Consider the following 16,100-nt stretch of genomic DNA (forward strand, 5'->3'; position numbering starts at 1 on the left):
GAGGGTGGGGAAATCAGGGGTGGTTATTTCTCGGGCCATATCAGACAATGACCGGTGGTCGCAGGTGAGTTTTCAACAAATGCTGACTCGATCAAAACTTCAAAATATTAATAAAATAAGAAAAAGAATATTTTCGATTTTTGACAATATTTTTAAAAACATGTTCAAGTAGGAGCTTTTGCCGGATACAGCGGTTCTGGGACCGGTGAATATTAGGTGGAATGATGGGATATTGATAGGGTGGGTGGTGTAGAAGCGAGTAGAAAAGAAAAATTCCGTCATCTTGTCTGTGGGGGACTTTACATGCTGGACGAGAACGGGGGTACTTCCCTATGAAAAGTGGGGTAGGGTACGGTACCAGTTTTGCATTGAGGAAAAGGGTCCAATGAAGTGAGGAAGGGGTCGAGATGAGGGTCATCGACGAGGTGAGGGGGGGGTCCGATGGAAATTAATCGGTTGCTACAGGGGGGTAGTATTCCCTGTTGCCCTAGGTAGGGTAATTACATATGGTGTATGATACATCGCAGTGCAGCGATTTGATAGGTGCACACCTATAAGATTATGACATAGTGTGCATGATATGGAATGTTGGGTAAGATCATGAGGCGAGGGGTGGTACTTAGATATTGTCGTTGGAGGTGTGGGTATTCTCCGAAACAGTCACAAGGCAGGGGGTGGGGTGGGGTGATGTTGAGGTGGTACATTTCTAGCCGAGGATCTGTGGGAAGGATACTTTGCTCGACATATATGTGGGGGTGGTATCAATGATGATTTCGAGGGGTAGGGGTCTGCTCACTAAATTCCTTGGTAGGGTGGGGTATTTTGAAGGTCAAGACACTATAATGCACCACCTGGGAAGCCATGGGGAGATAGGGGTGATCAAATAGAAATTATGTGGTAGGGTACAAAAAAGCATGGGTTGGAGTAGGTCGAGGGTGGGAAAGGTAGGGGTAGGGGTACTGAGATTTCCTTTGAAAGACCAAGTCAAAACGATTAGTTGGAGGAGGGAGGGGTGGTAAACGGGATCATACATCCAAAGATCAGAATCTGGGGGTGGGGGTGGAGGGGGGCAGCCGCAGCGATGTCATGAGATGTTAAAATTTTACGAGTAGCCAGCAGAAATATGATGGGGAGGATTGGGAGAACATGCTGATCTTAACAACAGACATGGCATGATATGCTACATGTTGATTGTTTGGTCGTTTCGTGTTGTTGTAACTGATCACTACTGAGCCATGCAAGAATTGTACACTGTTCTTAACGACTCAACAGCTTCCCGTGTAGACATACTTTGCTTTACAGATGGATAGGTAGCTCTTAGTTCATCTTCATCGATGATGAATTTCACCTCATAGCTCACAGGTTCAGCTCACGATTCATCTTACGTTCGTGTTCATAGCAAGTCCCAAACCAGACGCATTCGTACGAGTCTCCACTTGCAGATTGGTCTCCACTACATTTTACCATGAGCTAGATATGATGAGGTGGACAAGAGGACTATTTTAAATCCTTCTGGTTGTATCTCCACAAACAGATCATCGTCAATCCCTTAACTGTCTATCATTCTCTCAGCTTGCCTCATGCGCATGCATCCGTTACCCGCATCTGTTGGTCGCAGCCTGACGTGATTCACAGGTTGTAGGAAGCGTGTGAAGTAGAGGTGTGTGGAGAGCGGGAACATGGTCTTCGAAGGGCTTGAGCACGGCGAACGGAACATGAGAAGTAGACCGAGGCCGTTCAGCGCATGCCGTCCTTCTAGCGCTGCCCGCCCGCAGAGCGCGTGTGCTAAGTCTTACTTCAACAAGGTCACCAGGGTCCCAGATATGAGTTTCGAGCGAGTGCCAGGTATTGATCGTATTTACTGCATTCTTGTACCATTATTCCACCCCCTTCTCTTCTCAATCTGTTATCTCGCGTTTGTTATGGGATTGACGTCTGTGTCAGATGATGTTGTCTCGGAAGCGAGCACACGACGAAAGAGTCCGAGTGAGCATGTAAGTTCTATGCATGATGGAAATATGATGCCAGAAGACAAGCACAATCAGGGAGTCTTTGTCAGAAGGTTCTTAACGAAAGGAATGCTCGTCGTTGGCAGCAATTTCAACCAAAGAAGTCGGCTACTGTCTCATTTCAGCGTTGCGATGAACCAAAAACCCGATGAGCCAGGAAGTTACATGAGAATGTATTATTCCGATTACCTTGAAACTGAACCCGCAAAACTTGAGCTCGAAGAAGAGAATGGAGCCTGCGACATCGAGCTGCTCTCAGAATGGCTCCTATCAGCAATCCCCAAGACCAGGGTCGATGCGTATCCCATGCTCCTCTTGTTGAAGGACGTGTTCCGCCGGTTTGTCAAGAAGGAGTCAAGAATTATCTCGAAGCAGATCGACGAGCTGCAACGGCAACTTGAACTCACCAGGATTTCCCTCGCGAGGAAAGAGGAGGAAAACGAGTCTCTGAGAGAGAACTTGTCTAAGTCAGAAGGAGAAGTTGCAAGATTGACTGGCATCTCTAGCGAATATCAAAACCTCAAGACAATCTTCGAGCAGAGCGAAAACTTGCGGAAACAAAGAGAAAATGAGCTGAAGGAGCTGCAGGAGCAGATGGCCAAGGAACAACAGGTCTTGATGCAAAAGGCGGAGGACAAGCAGCGGGAGATGAAGGCATTCCATGACGCCGACATGAGGTCACAGGCAAACCGACATGATCAACAGATGCACGAAGTGATTGCCAGTGCTGAATCAACAAGCAAAAGACTGATGGAAGTTGAGCTCCTGAACAAGAACCTGCAGCTGGAGGTGGAGTCCTTGAAGAAGCAGTTGAATCAAGCTCTGGCCAGTGATCATCCCAGCACGGTCACTGAAAGTGATCCACTCCAAACTTGGCAAAGTCCTGACAGCTTGAAAGCATTTCTGACGCATGCAGAGATAGTCGATCAGCTCTATTCTGTCTTCATAGACATGTCACATGCTGGCGAACAAACACAGTCCACAGGCAAGTTCGACAGAGTGAAGCAGGTGGATTGGGAGGTCGTTGCCCAACAAGCCCAAGGCAAGTTGGCGTCTGACTTCTGGTCCTCTCTTGCGCACATGATGGGAAATCACATCAAGAAGGTGCCCGGGACGAGCTTCGCTCACTTCTTGCAAGAGCTGGTGTCCCTGCTGGAGAAGAACATGGAGCGGATCACGGAGATGGAATCGAAGATCGCAGAGTATGAAGCCAACGAGGCGCAGATGAGAGAGGAGATTTCTCAATTGAAGAAGAGGGAGGAAGAATACCAGGAGCGTGCTAAAGCTGAGGAGACCCGGGCTGCGACCCCCGAGCCCGCTGCGGCGACTGAGATGGTCAGGACTGAGTCCATGAAGAGGATGCCGACTGTGAAGGACAACTTACTTCAGATGAGGCGTGCGAGCTTCAGGATAGACAACAAGATCTTCAGGGGAAAGAAGATCACCGCTGCTCGCTTTGACCAGGTCATACAGCTGTCTGCAGCCATCTATGAAGGCAAGGCGCTGGCTGACACCGTTGACGATCGTGAACACAATCAGAGGCAGAGCATGCCCGAGTACATCCGAGAGTTCCTGATCAACAAGTTCGGCCTGCGGAGCATCGCGCTCACCAACCTGCAGTCGCTGATCCTGGGGGTCGAGAAGTTCTCGGAGGGGGAGAATTTCAACCTCAGGGTCAAGACGTTCGGGCTGGTGTCGGGGATTTTGTACCATCCCTACTGGCACGAGGACCTCAGTGACTTTGTTGTCGGGGCTCTTGCCTTCCTCTTCAACCTCAACAGTATCAAGGAGTCACTCGACAATATCAGGAACCAGAACCCCTGCATAGACCCAACGGCAGCCATGCAGGCGACCATGAAGGCCTGGCTCAAGTACGGGTTCGGGCAGTTTCCAGAGAAGATGGAGGAAGAGATTGGCGAGACCATCAAGAAGCACGAGGGAGACCTGCCGTTGCACGAGTGGATGGCGATGATGACGCAGGTGTGGCTGCAGAAGTCGGAGGAGCACGACAGGTTCCTGAGGGGTAAGTTCGAGGAGCATGACACCAACGGGGACAATGTGCTCGACCTGCAGGAGTTTGAGATGCTCGTCATGGACGTCGGGGGAGGACATGCTCAGGACCCGAACCGCTACCACGTCTCCAAGCTCTTCATGCAGGCGCTACAGGAGAACAGCAAGCTGAAGGGAACTGACGACTCGGAGGACGCCATGTGCCCAGAAGCCTTCGTCAAGGTGGCGAGAAGAGCCAGACTGGGGATGTCTACCTCAAACTAGAATGTGCAAATAGTTGTATAACATGTTACTTCCACGCGCATCGCCTCCTCCCTGTGCTCATCGCTCCCTCATCTCCCGACTCACGCCTCCAACCTCCTTCGTCCGGCTGCTTCCCCAATCTCCTCTCCTGCCTCTCCGCCATCCCTCCCCTGCCTTCTCCCTGCCTTCGATCGCTTGCTCCTCAAGTACTGCCGCCGGCTCTCCAGTGCGAACTTGGTCCACTCTAGCTCGCGCTCCAGCTCCTCCTGGCTCTTGCTGAGCAGATCTTTGCTGACTTCTTCCTCTCTTCCCCTTCCTGCCTCTTGCAGGACCTTCTCCACCTCCCCATTACACGCCTCCAGCCCTTCCACCTCCTCTGCCCCTGTGGCATGTGAACGATCAGCAGCACAATGGGGCTTTTCCACATCCTGCTCGCTGTCTGCTGAGTCGTCGGAGCTGCCGGCACCGACTCGCTCGCCCTCTAGGGACGCTGTCTCATACTCCGACATGCTGGAATGTCCGATAAGCGAGTCTGCGCAGTAGAGCTCCTCCTGCCCGACCCCTAGACCACCTGTTCCTGCACCCTCCGACTGCCTCCGTACCTCCTCCTCCTCCTCCTGGTTGGCAACGGGCGAAAGGGTTGCTCGTCCTGTCGCCGGGTCTGCAATGAGTAGGGAGCAGGGTGTATCGTCGTAGCTGCCATGGTTCTCATCATAGGCAACGTCAGAGGTTGCCTGCCAATCTTGAGAGGCGATGTGGTGTAAGTCTCGAGCTCTGCTCTCTGCCTGAACCAGGTTCTCGCTGCTGACGGAGAAATTGACCGCCTGCTGCTGACGGGCGGGGAGATCAGCGGTGGAGCAGGAGAAGTCAGACGCCATGGAGCGAACTGAACGGGCGCCCATGGAATTGTGGATAGACTCGTCGAAGCACTCAGAGAGTACGGAGATTCGCTCCACATCATCGTCACAGCGCCTCATAAACCTTGAGATCAGGTCGTCCTTGCCGCCGAACATGGCAGGGTTGCTTCCTATCCTCTTCATGATCTCGTCAAACTCCATGCAGACTGACGGCAGCAGCGAGTGAGTGAAGTACGCTCTCCTCATTACTGCCTGAGAGGAGAGGTCAATCCATCTTGTCAGGAGAGGCATATCCCCCCTGCTCTCTTACCCTCCTCCCAACTACATGTCACCCTCAAGTTCAATGAACCCCGCTTCTTGTCTTCTCCCCTCTCCTCTGTTCCCCTCTCTCCTGTCCTCCTCTCCACTCCTCTCTTTCTGTCCTGTCCTGTCCTGTCCTGTCCTGTCCTGTCCTGTCCTGTCCTGTCCTGTCCTGTCCTGTCCTGTCCTGTCCTGTCCTGTCCTGTCCTGTCCTGTCCTGTCCTGTCCTGTCCTGTCCTGTCCTGTCCTGTCCTGTCCTGTCCTGTCCTGTCCTGTCCTGTCCTGTCCTGTCCTGTCCTGTCCTCCCTGCTCCCTCCCATCGCGTACCTGTAATCTTTGCGCTGAAACATCCTTTCCCGCCATTTCAAAGTAGCTTTACCACCCCTACCCTGTCCATTTACCTACTACCCATTCATACCATCACCCACATTGAAGGTACCCATTATTTCAATATGAAATGAACCGGTGTAATCCACCTTCTGGTTCACCACTACCCCCATTTTGCGATCCGGTTGGGTTTCCTACCCCCCTGTCCAGAATTCAAAGGAGAGGCGGCGGGCGACAATGCACGCCGATCCTACGAGGAGCGCAGCAATGAACAGCGCACGCAGTCCTCCTTCGCATCATCACTACTATGATCCTCCTCCCCATCATCTCTCCTCTCGCTCTCCTCCCTCCTCTGCTCCTCCTCCCTCCTCGGGGACAGAGGGCCGGGTTCAACCTCCCTCGTCAAAGGTCGGGTACCCTCAGACCTTCTCTCTCTCGAGCTCAGACTTGCAGGCTCGTCTGTCGTCCACACTGAAGATGAACGGGACACTAGATGCACTCAAGGTGAGAGGCTGAATCCTCTTTCTCCTCCTCTCCCTGCCCAACAGCACAGACTTTTCCCTACTCCATACTCCCTCTCCCCGACTCGCCTCCTCGCTCTCACCTCCCCTTCTCCCCTTCTCCTCTTCTCCTCTTCTCCTCTTCTCCTCTTCTTCTCCTCTTCTTTTCTTCTCTTGCTTCTCCGTCGTTTGCATCCTTCCCCTCTATCATAAACTGACAGCTTCATACCAGACACAACTGCGTGCAAAGTTCTTAGCAGAGCTGCGAGGAGGCTCCACTGGCAATCGCCGCGTTCCAAACGCCGTAGAGCAGGCGGGCAACTTGCTGATCATGGACTACCTGCAGCAAGTCGGCTTCATGCACACAGCATCTGTGTTTGCACCTGAGAGCGGAATACAGCAGTACATCGGAGGAGGAGGAGGAGGAGGAGGAGGAGGAGGAGGAGGTAACAAGTTTGTGGAGTCATTCTTGGACCTGTTGCATCTTCATCCCGACAACAAACTCTACCAAGTGATCCAGCGGGCACCGCAAGACTCTTGTGCCTTGAGCACCCTCCTAGAACACATCATGCGCACTTCCATGCAGCCGCAGCACACGAGGAACGCGGACTGTCAGACGGTGACGATGGAGCTGGCCACGTTCGACAGAAAGATGGAGTTGATAAACGAAAGATATCGAGGGATGGCCAGCGAGAACGCACTGACGCCCCTCAAGACACTCGAGGAGAAGTTGGCAAAATTCCAGAAGGAGGCGGATGAGCGGGTGAAGGTTGAAGTAGAGGAAGCTGTTGCTCGGGTAAGCATTGCCTATCCCTCCTGCTCAGTCTCCCTCTCCCCTGCTGTAATCGTCTCCTTTTCCTCTCCTCTCCTCTCCTCTCCTCTCCTCTCCTCTCCTCTCCTCTCCTCTCCTCTCCTCTCCTCTCCTCTCCTCCTGTCTCCCTCTTCCTCGTCGTGATCTGACTGGTGTTGCTGCAGGTGAGGCAGGTCGAGATGAGCAAGATGCGGCTGGAGGAGCAGATGAAATACTCGCAGCTGCTGGAGCAAACCCGAGAAGACCTCGAGCACAACTACCAGAAGAAGTTGGAGAGCATGAGGACAAGGGAAGCTGAAACCAGCGCGAAGATGCTGCAGAAGGAGAAGGAGGTGGAGCAGCAGTTTTATCATCATCGGCAGAGGATGCTGGCGGACCTGGAGGAGCTGAGGAGGAGGGAGGGAGAGCTCAGGAAGGAAGAGGAGTTCTCCAGAATGCGCATTGCAAAGAGCGAGAGCCGGTGCAAGGAGCTCGAGCATGCCCTTGAATTGAAGCTCGTAGAGGTTGAGAAGAAGAGGGTGGAGGAGGACAGGAGGAGAGATGAAAACGTTGCGCGGGAGAGGAGTGAGCTGAAGAAGAAGGCGGAGGAGGAGGAAAAGCGTCTAAGAGAGGGGAGGAAGGAGCTTGAGGAGCAGAAGCTGCAGCTGAAGATGGCGGAGGACGCGTTCGGAAGTGCCATGAACGAGGCGCGGCTGGCGCGAGAGGAATGTCTTGTGCTGCAGGCAGAGAACGAGAGCCTGACGAAGAAGCTTGAGAAGTCGCAGAGAGAGCTGAAGGAGCTGCAGGACTTCAACGTCGAGCTGCGCGAGCAGGTCAAGCAGAGGGAGGGCGAGTGCGAGAGGCTGCAGGAGAGGATGGCGGAGCTGCAGGTGGAGCAGGAGAGGAGGGGGGAGAGGAGCAGGACGACGAGCCAGAGCTACGAGGCCATCGGCAGCCAGCTGGAGGAGATGAGGTCTAGCTTCAGCCGCGAGAGGCTGCTGAAGGAAAAGCAGACTCTGCAGCTGGAAAACCAGCTGAAGTCGGCGAGGAGTGAGATCATCTCGCTGCAGCACCAGCTGTCGTCCCTCCAGAGGGACAACGACGAGCTGAGCAGGTGCATGAGGGAGAAGGAGGAGGAGCTGATGGAAGGCAGGAGGGAGCTCGGGGAGAGCAGGGTGAGGATGAAGGTGATGGAGGAGGAGGTGAACGACTGCAAGAAGCTGCTGTGGCAGACGCAAGTGGCTCTCGATCGTGACCGGCAGAGAGTCTCCGACGCTGCTGCCGTTGAGAAGATGTTCGTGTCCTCCCACAGCCGCCTGCTCTCCTCCCCCCCGAGCCCTCCCACGGCAGCTCCCACCCTGGGAGGACGAGGAGGGAGGAAAGGGTCCAGCACGAGGAAAGTCAGAGCAGGGAGAGCGGAAGCAAGGAGGATGCGTGGGAGTTTGACATGAAAAGAATCCTCTCTGTCATCAACGACCTCGACCACGAGAACGACATGCTGCGCAAGAACAGGGAGCGATACCTTGCGGAGAGGAGGAGAGAGAAAATGCTAAGGTCTTTTGAGGTACCGTACGCGGCTGCCCTCCTCTCGTGCTCACTCAGTCGACAGGCCGCATCCTCCCAGCCGGGCAAGGGATGGACGGAGACGTCCAGGAGGAAGGAGGTGAAGGAAGAGGAAGAGGAGGCGAAGAGAGCGACGCACAAGGTCAGCAGCCTCGTGAGGAACTGAGAGGATGTGAGAATCTGCTAGGTGAGGGCGACGAGGACAGAAAGCGAGAGGACGATGAGAGAAGACAAGGACGGCGAGGTCTTGACCTGCTGACGTGTAACTGCGATCTGAGAGTGTTGTCATGGGACAGGATCGCGGGCCATCTCTACATGTACAGGTGAGAGGAGGGAGAGGAGGGAGGGAGGGGGAGAGAGGAGGGAGGGAGAGAGAGAGAGAGCGAGGAGGAGGAGGAGGAGGAGGAGGAGGAGGAGAAGGAGGAGTCAGCTGGCAACGAAATTCAGTCTTGTTTCTCTGCAGGAAGGCGATCTGTCGATCGAAGAGATGGAGTTTTCAACTTCGTCTTCTCTAAGACAAGAAGACGGACAATGGAAAATTCAGGTCAAAATCAACTTTTTCAGCTCTCTTCCTCCTTCTCTTCCTTGTTCTTGCCCTCCTCTCCTCGTTGTCATGCTGTCCTGCCTAGCTTTCCCCTCCTTCTCATCTGCCTCCAGGACAAGGGGTCAAGTCACCAGCTGGGGTCGACGACTGATGAGGAGGCGAGGTGGAAGGAGGAAGAGGCGAGGAAGAAAGCGGAAGAGGAAAAGGATGAAGCAAGAAAGGCAGCCGCAGCGGAGCAAGCAAAGCGCAAGGAGGAGGACGCGATCAGAGCAGCGGCTGCGGCGGCGGAGGAAGCGAGGAGGAAGGAGGAAGAGGCGACAAGAAAGGCAGCCGCAGCAGAGCAAGCAAAGCGCAAGGAGGAACAGCGGAAGAAGGAGGAGGAAGAAGCAAGGAAGAAGGAGGAGGCGGAAGAAGCAAGGAAGGAGGAAGAAGCAAAGAAGAAGGAGGAGGAAGAAGCAAGGAAGAAGGAGGCGGAAGAAGCAAGGAAGGAGGAGGAAGAAGCAAGGAAGAAGGAGGAGGCGGAAGAAGCAAGGAAGAAGGAGGAGGCGGAAGAAGCAAGGAGGAAGGAGGAGGCGGAAGAAGCAAGGAAGAAGGAGGAGGCGGAAGAAGCAAGGAGGAAGGAGGAAGAAGCAAGGAAGAAGGAGGAGGCGGAAGAAGCAAGGAAGAAGGAGGAGGCGGAAGAAGCAAGGAAGAAGGAGGAGGCGGAAGAAGCAAGGAAGAAGGAGGCGGAAGAAGCAAGGAAGAAGGAGGCGGAAGAAGCGAGGAAGAAGGAGGAGGCGGAAGAAGCAAGGAAGAAGGAAGAAGAAGCGAGGAAGGAGGAGGAAGAAGCAAGGAAGAAGAAGGAGGAGGAAGAAGCAAGGAAGAAGGAGGCGGAAGAAGCAAGGAAGAAGGAGGAAGAAGAAGCAAGGAAGAAGGAGGAGCGGAGGCAGCAGGAAGCGAGAAGGCTCGAAGAGGAGGAGGCGAGGAAGAAGGAGGAGGCTCGGCTAATCGCGATGGAGGTATGACTGTTGTTGACTCTTCACTTGCTTGCTCACTGTTGACCTCAGCGAGAGGCTGTCGAGGCGATGAAGCGCAAGGAGGAGGAGGAGGAGAAGGTCCGTCGGGAAAAGGAGCAGGTCAGGCACCGGCGGGATGTAGAGGAGCAGCTGGAAGACGCCAGGAAGCATCTTGCTGTGTTCGACTTGGTGCGAGCAGAGGAGGCTCTGCGTGAGGCGGAGTACCTCTGCAAGGATCATGGTCTTGAAGACGTCAGGACGCAGGTCGGGGTGCTAGAGGAGGAGCTGCGAGGGAAGAAGCGGAAGGCAGCAGAGGAGTCGGTCAGGTCCCTCTTGCAGAAGGCACGAGGGGAGTGGAAGGGATCGTCCTCCTCCAAGCCCGACTGGAAGCTCAAGTTTGCGAAAGCCCGTGACTTGCTGCAGGAAGCGAGAAAACTGATGAGGGGGAGCGGGGAGGAGGCTGAGATGGAGGAGGAGCTGAAGGAGGTCGAGGAGGAGATGGCGGCTGCGGAGAGGGAGGCAGAGGCAACCAGGGAGGAGAAGCCTGCCGGAGCTCAAGATGCCCTCAGCTTCTACATGAACTTCGTACCCAAGGAGGAGACCAAGAACGACTCGAGCGCGTCTGGGCAGGAGGAGACGATGGAGCCAACGTTCGAGCTGAGCGACAACAGCATCGAGGACGAGATTGTGTTCGAGGCTGAGGAGGAGGACGGGGACGACCTTGACGACTGGTGAAGGTGGAGGAGGAGAAGAATGTAACTGTACATGAAACAAGTTGATGATGATAATGAAGTTTGCACGATTACACAGCAGTCTTATTTACACTAGTTTACATCTCATCTCGCCTATGCGTGCGGCGTGTTGGAGTGAGAGAGATCTTCAGGTCGAGGAGCAGACGCAAGGCCGTGAGACGACAGGTCGAGGCTGTCATCCACTGGCGACATGGCAGTCGCCGGCATCAGGCTGGAACCAGCCATGGAGGACGCGGGAAGAGGCTGGGAGGCCTTGCGGAAGTGGCTGAGAGAGTTCTTCATGCGGAGGATGAAGGCTGTGAGGATTCCAGACTCCCACATGGCAAGGCCGATCAAGTAGACGTAATGGCAGATCATGGAGAAACACACGCGAGATTGGAGCGGGATCAAACTGCGAGCGCCAGGGTCAGCCATGTCGAGCTAGAGATTACGACAAGCTCACCCGAAGAGGATGACGTTGAGAGGAGCCCACGTCTTCACCGTCACAGTCGTCAGCTGCAGCAGGTTCTTCTGCACCTTCTCTTGAATCGACTGGAGGCTCTTCCCTTCGAGGATCCCCATGACAAGCAGGAATCCCAGGCAGTAGAGGGGAGTGTACACGAGCGAGGACGTGAGGATCTGTCAAGAAGCAGAGATCAGCACCGCATGCAACCTGAGCGATGGATGTCTCACCATGCCTGTGACCTTCAGCAGCGGAAGATGCGCCGGAGCAGCCGCCTCGATGAACCAGTACCACGCATGCGTCATGTACCCGTCGAGCAAGCCCATGGTCGCCCATCTCGCATAAATACGTTTCTTTGCCCATGGCCTGTGATTGAATGCATCGCTTGTCACCTTGCCAAGTAGGTAGAGAACCATTCCCGTCATAGCATCCATCACTTGCGGGTAGAGACCGAGATAATGTTGGTACAGCCTCAAGATCACAAAGGGGGCTGCGAGAGAAAGCTGAACCAAGGATGTGAACTGAGTCGGATTACGTCCGAAGAGATTCAGCTGCATCTGACTTCTCCTCAGAGATGGCGTCTGAAGCGCAACTTTCATGTTGTACACATTGCATACTCCGTGAGGTATTCTGAGGTTTGGCTGTTTCGCGCAGAAAGACGAAGAGAAAGAATAGACTTGAGGCAAGAAGCCAATCAAGATGAGGGAAACCAGCACGCGCTCCGAGGTCGAAGATGAAGGCATGATCGAAGATTATGGAGTGTTGTGAGATGAGAGTCAAGAGGAAAGGGTGAGTACGAAAGGAAGTACGACAGGAAGTGAGGAAACGGGGAGAGCAGGTGAAGAGAGAGAAGGATAGGAAGGAAGTGCGAGGCTGGGAGGGGGAGGGGAAAGAAGAACTAGTTCGTGCCACAAGGAAGAAGCAGGAGGAACGGGAAGTAGTCAGTCAAGCGGGGGAGATGGGAGGGATCGCAGGGGTAGGCGTGGAGGAGGGAAACAGTGAGGAAAAAAGTGGGTGGGGGGTGGTGCTGATGACCCCCAAAGATAGGTTGAGATACAAGGTTGTTAATGAATGGGGGTAGGGGTGACTAGCTCTGGTACTGAACTATAGGCTAGAATGGTACAAATTATCAGTTAATACAAATATTTTGGGGTGGTGTACTGCAGAGACTGTGATAAAGGGTGTTGGCTATACGAGAGTTGTGATGCGTACAGCAGTACAATAAGGGGTGGTATCTAGGGCCAAAACGTGCCCAAGGACGGGGTTAAATTTCAAACTGAAGTCAGAGGGGGGGGGGTGGGGTGGTTGGAGCGAGGGTAGGGAGGGAAGCGCCACAACGGACGATGAGCCCCCTACTGGTCAAATGCTTTGATGACGGTCAAACTTCTTATCTATTTGACCACGGTCAAAACAAGGTCAAATTTCCCTATTAGGAGTGTAGTAGTAACTAACAGTTTGACCGCGGTCAAAATTGAGTCAGCTAAAATTTTGACCACAGGAAGGTTTATTGACGTTTGAGAATTCAATTTCAAATTTGTCTACCAGTTCCACTGTACCCACCCTGGTCCATCAGTACCCTACTTGTTTCATCTATTTGTACCGGGTACTGGGGCCATCGATCCCTTCCCCACCCCCCTCGTTCATCGCCAACGGCAATACGTCTCTCTGGTTGCACCTGCACGACACTTGATGGCAACGGTCAGCCGCCTATTTCCGTCTGGGCTATACGCCCCCTGAGTGACGGGAGGAATTCAATTAAACATTAGAGTCCCGGGGCCGGCGACCGCGGCGGTGACTCGACCGGGTACGGTCTCGGATCGGATCTCCCCGAGAGGCTCCCGGCGCAGCCCGGCCCGCCCGGCCGGCGGCCGGCCGCGGGCGGCGCGGCGCGGCTTACTCAGTTCACAACGGTCCGACTGCCAGGGCCGGGCGCTGAGCCGGGCTCCCGCGCGCCGGGCGCTGGCGCCCGGGCTGCCCTGGCACGGCCCGTGACTGCGGCGGCAGTCATGAGCTCACTGAGGCAGGCGTGGCCGCGCGGGAGCAACCTGATGAGGGGACAGCAAAGAGACATAGGTCCCAATTACTATCCAAAATTTGGAGACCTCAAGAAACATTTACTTGACTAAAACTATAAGAACAATGAGTAAAACTTCTGGATTCTTTTGCGCGTGAGGATGACCAACCCCTACCCGTGCTTCTCACCCACCACCCCCTTCTTTTTGACTACCCTACCCATAAATTATGACTGAAAATAGAGGAAAAGTGGGGTACAATGTTCACCCCACGGAGAGGCCGTACTACCATCACCCACCAAGGCAAATCCGAGCTATGCAGCCGCCTGCGCAGGGAGGGAGGGAAGGGGAGGGGAGGGGAGTGAGAGGAAAGATGCTTTGAGAGAGAAGGTGCAGGTGATAATCTATAGCAGTGATGATGCAGCTCGCTGGGCTAGCATGGAGGATGGATCGAAATAGGATATAAAGAGGAAGAGGGAAACTGAAATGAAGCTTTCCTCGAAGCCGGTTGTAGAAATTTGATAGGAACATGATTGATTGATTGATTGATGTGATTGTAGAGGGACTGGACAAGTAGTTCCCAATCACGTAATTCCCAATCACCGCCCAAGAGTTGTTCTTTGTTTCCCTAATGGTTTCAACACTGCTTCACTGTGTCCAAATACTTCGTTCACGATCCGGGGTTGGTTTCTTCCCTCTGAGACTAGTCTTTCCATCTCCTACGTATACTTGAGCTCTTTCACATCCGCTCATCGTCTTGCTACATCCTTCAAGAACCCTTTTTTTCAAAAATTCATATCGAATTTCAACTATCGCTGGCTGATGTAGTGATTTGCAGAACAAAGTCTCTTCCTCATTCTCGGAAGAGTATGGGTTTTAACTAGATCAGAAAATCTTGCAGCAGAAAGGCTTCAAGTCTTCACGATCATCATGCCCGAAGGCTGGATGAAGGAGATGCAAGCTAAGGTAGGACGGAGTGTGAATTATAGAAGTTGTTTTTCACATCGTAAGCAGGCAGACGAAGGTAACGAGGACATGACCCTGACATCGAACTCTGAAGACGAGCGAGACGAAGACAAGAAACTTAGGCCGGTGCAGAAGAAGGCTCGGAGCCCGCGGAACGCACAGGCTGATCGACCCGGGTTCAACCTACAACACCAACTCTACGTGCGTTCAGCGCCTTGTCTTGCCTTGCCTTACCTTGCCTTTGCTTGGTGATGAACTGATGAGTGTACACAGATCGGTGTTGTTTCTGCTCTCATGGCGGCAGGCTACATCTACTTGATGAGCAAGAAGGGCGGGAAGGACACTAAGGACCCCAACGCTCTCAGGAGCGTAATAGCATCCAAGACCATCCGAACGAAACTGGGCCGGGCATACGACTACATCAGCACGCCCGACTTTCGGACGGAGTGGCACATGGGGGCGGTGGAGGTGGCTGGGCCAGCCATCGATCACTCTGCTGTGACAGGTGAGGGAGGACCAGGAGGAAGGGAGAGAAAAGCTGGTGTGGATAGAGGGAGGGAGCGAGAGGGAGGGAGCGAGGAAGGATGGATGGAAATTGAGTGAGGGAAGATTCAGGAAGGGAGAGAGATGGAGGAAGGGAGAGAGATGGCTAGGTTGGAGCGCTTGGTTGGTTGAACGCGCATATGGCAGGGGAGCTGTTCTCGGAGGAGATGAAGTTTGGAGGAAGCACGTGGCACGTGGATTGGACCGTTCTCGAGCGGCAGTTCCCAACGTCAGCGAGCACGCACTTTGCTGAGTTCGTGCTTGAAGGGAAGGTGAGACGAGGAGACGGGAGGGAGCAGCGATGGGTGGAGAGCATTCGGATCAAAGGGGACAAGAACCAGGAGGCGCAGGCTGTGCTCGTGGAGATGGAAGTGGCGGTGAGTGGCGAGGGGATCAGGGCAGATGAAGATGGCAAGATGCTGCGGCGATCGATCTCGAGGGGGCTGAAAGACTCGCTGAAGCTCCTCCGGCAGAGGATCGCAGACTGAAGGAGGAGGAGGAAGCGAAGGGGAGGAGAGAGACGTGTAGGCCTCAAGGGATTCCAGAGTTGGTGGAGAGAGGGAGGAGGAGGAGGAGGAGGACTGATTGATTTATTGTTTAACTTGTATGATTGTGTTTCATTGTATCTATGATCTCACTTTTCACCTCCGACGTGAGCAGCAAAACTTGTTTGCTTGTGAGTCCTGCAGGACCTGCAGGAGAAGTCTGGCTCCATTCTGATAGCAGAGGACAATCTCAGCAGAGGGGAAGGAGAGCAGAAGGAGAAGAGCGTGAAGACAGAGATGGAAGAAGCGAGGAAGGGCAAGAAGGGAGAAGGGCGAGAGAGATGGAGAGGACAAGGGTGGAAGAGGAGGAACAACGAGGAGGAGGAGGAGGAGAAGCGAACCCTCACATTGTTCCAGCTCGAACTTAAGAGGGTCTCGTCACAGAGCTGCTCCGTTACGTTCATCTGCCGCATCTTGAGCGTCTTGGGAGGAAAAGAACCGACTCGACCGAAAAGAGAAGCCTCCTCCTCCTCGCTCCTCGCGCCCAGTAGGGATGGCAAACTTGGATGAAGCTCGCGCAATCGGCGAAGATGCTTTCATCCCACTCTCCTGCTCAACGATGAGAGCGAGCGAGAGAGACAGAGACAGAGACAGAGAGACAGAGACAGAGACAGAGAGACAGGAAGAGAGAGGCAGAGGGAAAGGGAACGAGAAAAAAGGGGGGGGGGCGGGAGACGAGCGAAGGAGGAGAGGATGAGCAGA

The 16,100-nt window shown here is 54.0% G+C and overlaps 5 protein-coding genes across 5 annotated transcripts; 3 read left to right on the top strand and 2 right to left on the bottom strand.

Moving 5' to 3' along the window:
- Positions 1 to 1,715: 1,715 nt before the first annotated feature.
- On the top strand, positions 1,716 to 4,283 carry GUITHDRAFT_114403 (hypothetical protein; the record flags this gene model as incomplete). Its single annotated transcript, XM_005826366.1, has 1 exon — positions 1,716 to 4,283. The coding sequence occupies one exon, from the start codon at positions 1,716 to 1,718 to the stop codon at positions 4,281 to 4,283; it is 2,568 nt and encodes an 855-aa protein (XP_005826423.1).
- An 80-nt stretch (positions 4,284 to 4,363) lies between these two features.
- Positions 4,364 to 5,320, bottom strand: GUITHDRAFT_114404 (hypothetical protein; the record flags this gene model as incomplete). The annotated part of the gene is made up of 1 exon (XM_005826367.1): positions 4,364 to 5,320. The coding sequence occupies one exon, from the start codon at positions 5,318 to 5,320 to the stop codon at positions 4,364 to 4,366; it is 957 nt and encodes a 318-aa protein (XP_005826424.1).
- A 733-nt stretch (positions 5,321 to 6,053) lies between these two features.
- Positions 6,054 to 10,873, top strand: GUITHDRAFT_143445 (hypothetical protein; the record flags this gene model as incomplete). The annotated part of the gene is made up of 11 exons (XM_005826368.1): positions 6,054 to 6,159; positions 6,200 to 6,250; positions 6,468 to 7,042; positions 7,222 to 8,223; positions 8,349 to 8,600; positions 8,646 to 8,741; positions 8,787 to 8,843; positions 8,896 to 8,922; positions 9,063 to 9,143; positions 9,257 to 10,141; positions 10,190 to 10,873. 11 exons carry the CDS (start codon positions 6,054 to 6,056, stop codon positions 10,871 to 10,873), a joined length of 3,816 nt encoding a protein of 1,271 aa, XP_005826425.1.
- A 62-nt stretch (positions 10,874 to 10,935) lies between these two features.
- Positions 10,936 to 12,245, bottom strand: GUITHDRAFT_164930 (hypothetical protein). Its single transcript, XM_005826369.1, has 3 exons — positions 11,563 to 12,245; positions 11,333 to 11,508; positions 10,936 to 11,281 (listed from the first exon to the last, which is right to left on the bottom strand). Exons 1-3 carry the CDS (start codon positions 12,073 to 12,075, stop codon positions 10,984 to 10,986), a joined length of 987 nt encoding a protein of 328 aa, XP_005826426.1. The 5' UTR covers positions 12,076 to 12,245; the 3' UTR covers positions 10,936 to 10,983.
- Positions 12,246 to 14,274: 2,029 nt separating this feature from the next.
- Positions 14,275 to 15,341, top strand: GUITHDRAFT_143447 (hypothetical protein; the record flags this gene model as incomplete). The annotated part of the gene is made up of 5 exons (XM_005826370.1): positions 14,275 to 14,310; positions 14,359 to 14,436; positions 14,584 to 14,815; positions 15,001 to 15,125; positions 15,153 to 15,341. 5 exons carry the CDS (start codon positions 14,275 to 14,277, stop codon positions 15,339 to 15,341), a joined length of 660 nt encoding a protein of 219 aa, XP_005826427.1.
- Positions 15,342 to 16,100: the final 759 nt, after the last annotated feature.

Source organism: Guillardia theta, assembly GCF_000315625.1.
Source record: "Guillardia theta CCMP2712 unplaced genomic scaffold GUITHscaffold_75, whole genome shotgun sequence".
Classification (NCBI taxonomy): domain Eukaryota; class Cryptophyceae; order Pyrenomonadales; family Geminigeraceae; genus Guillardia; species Guillardia theta.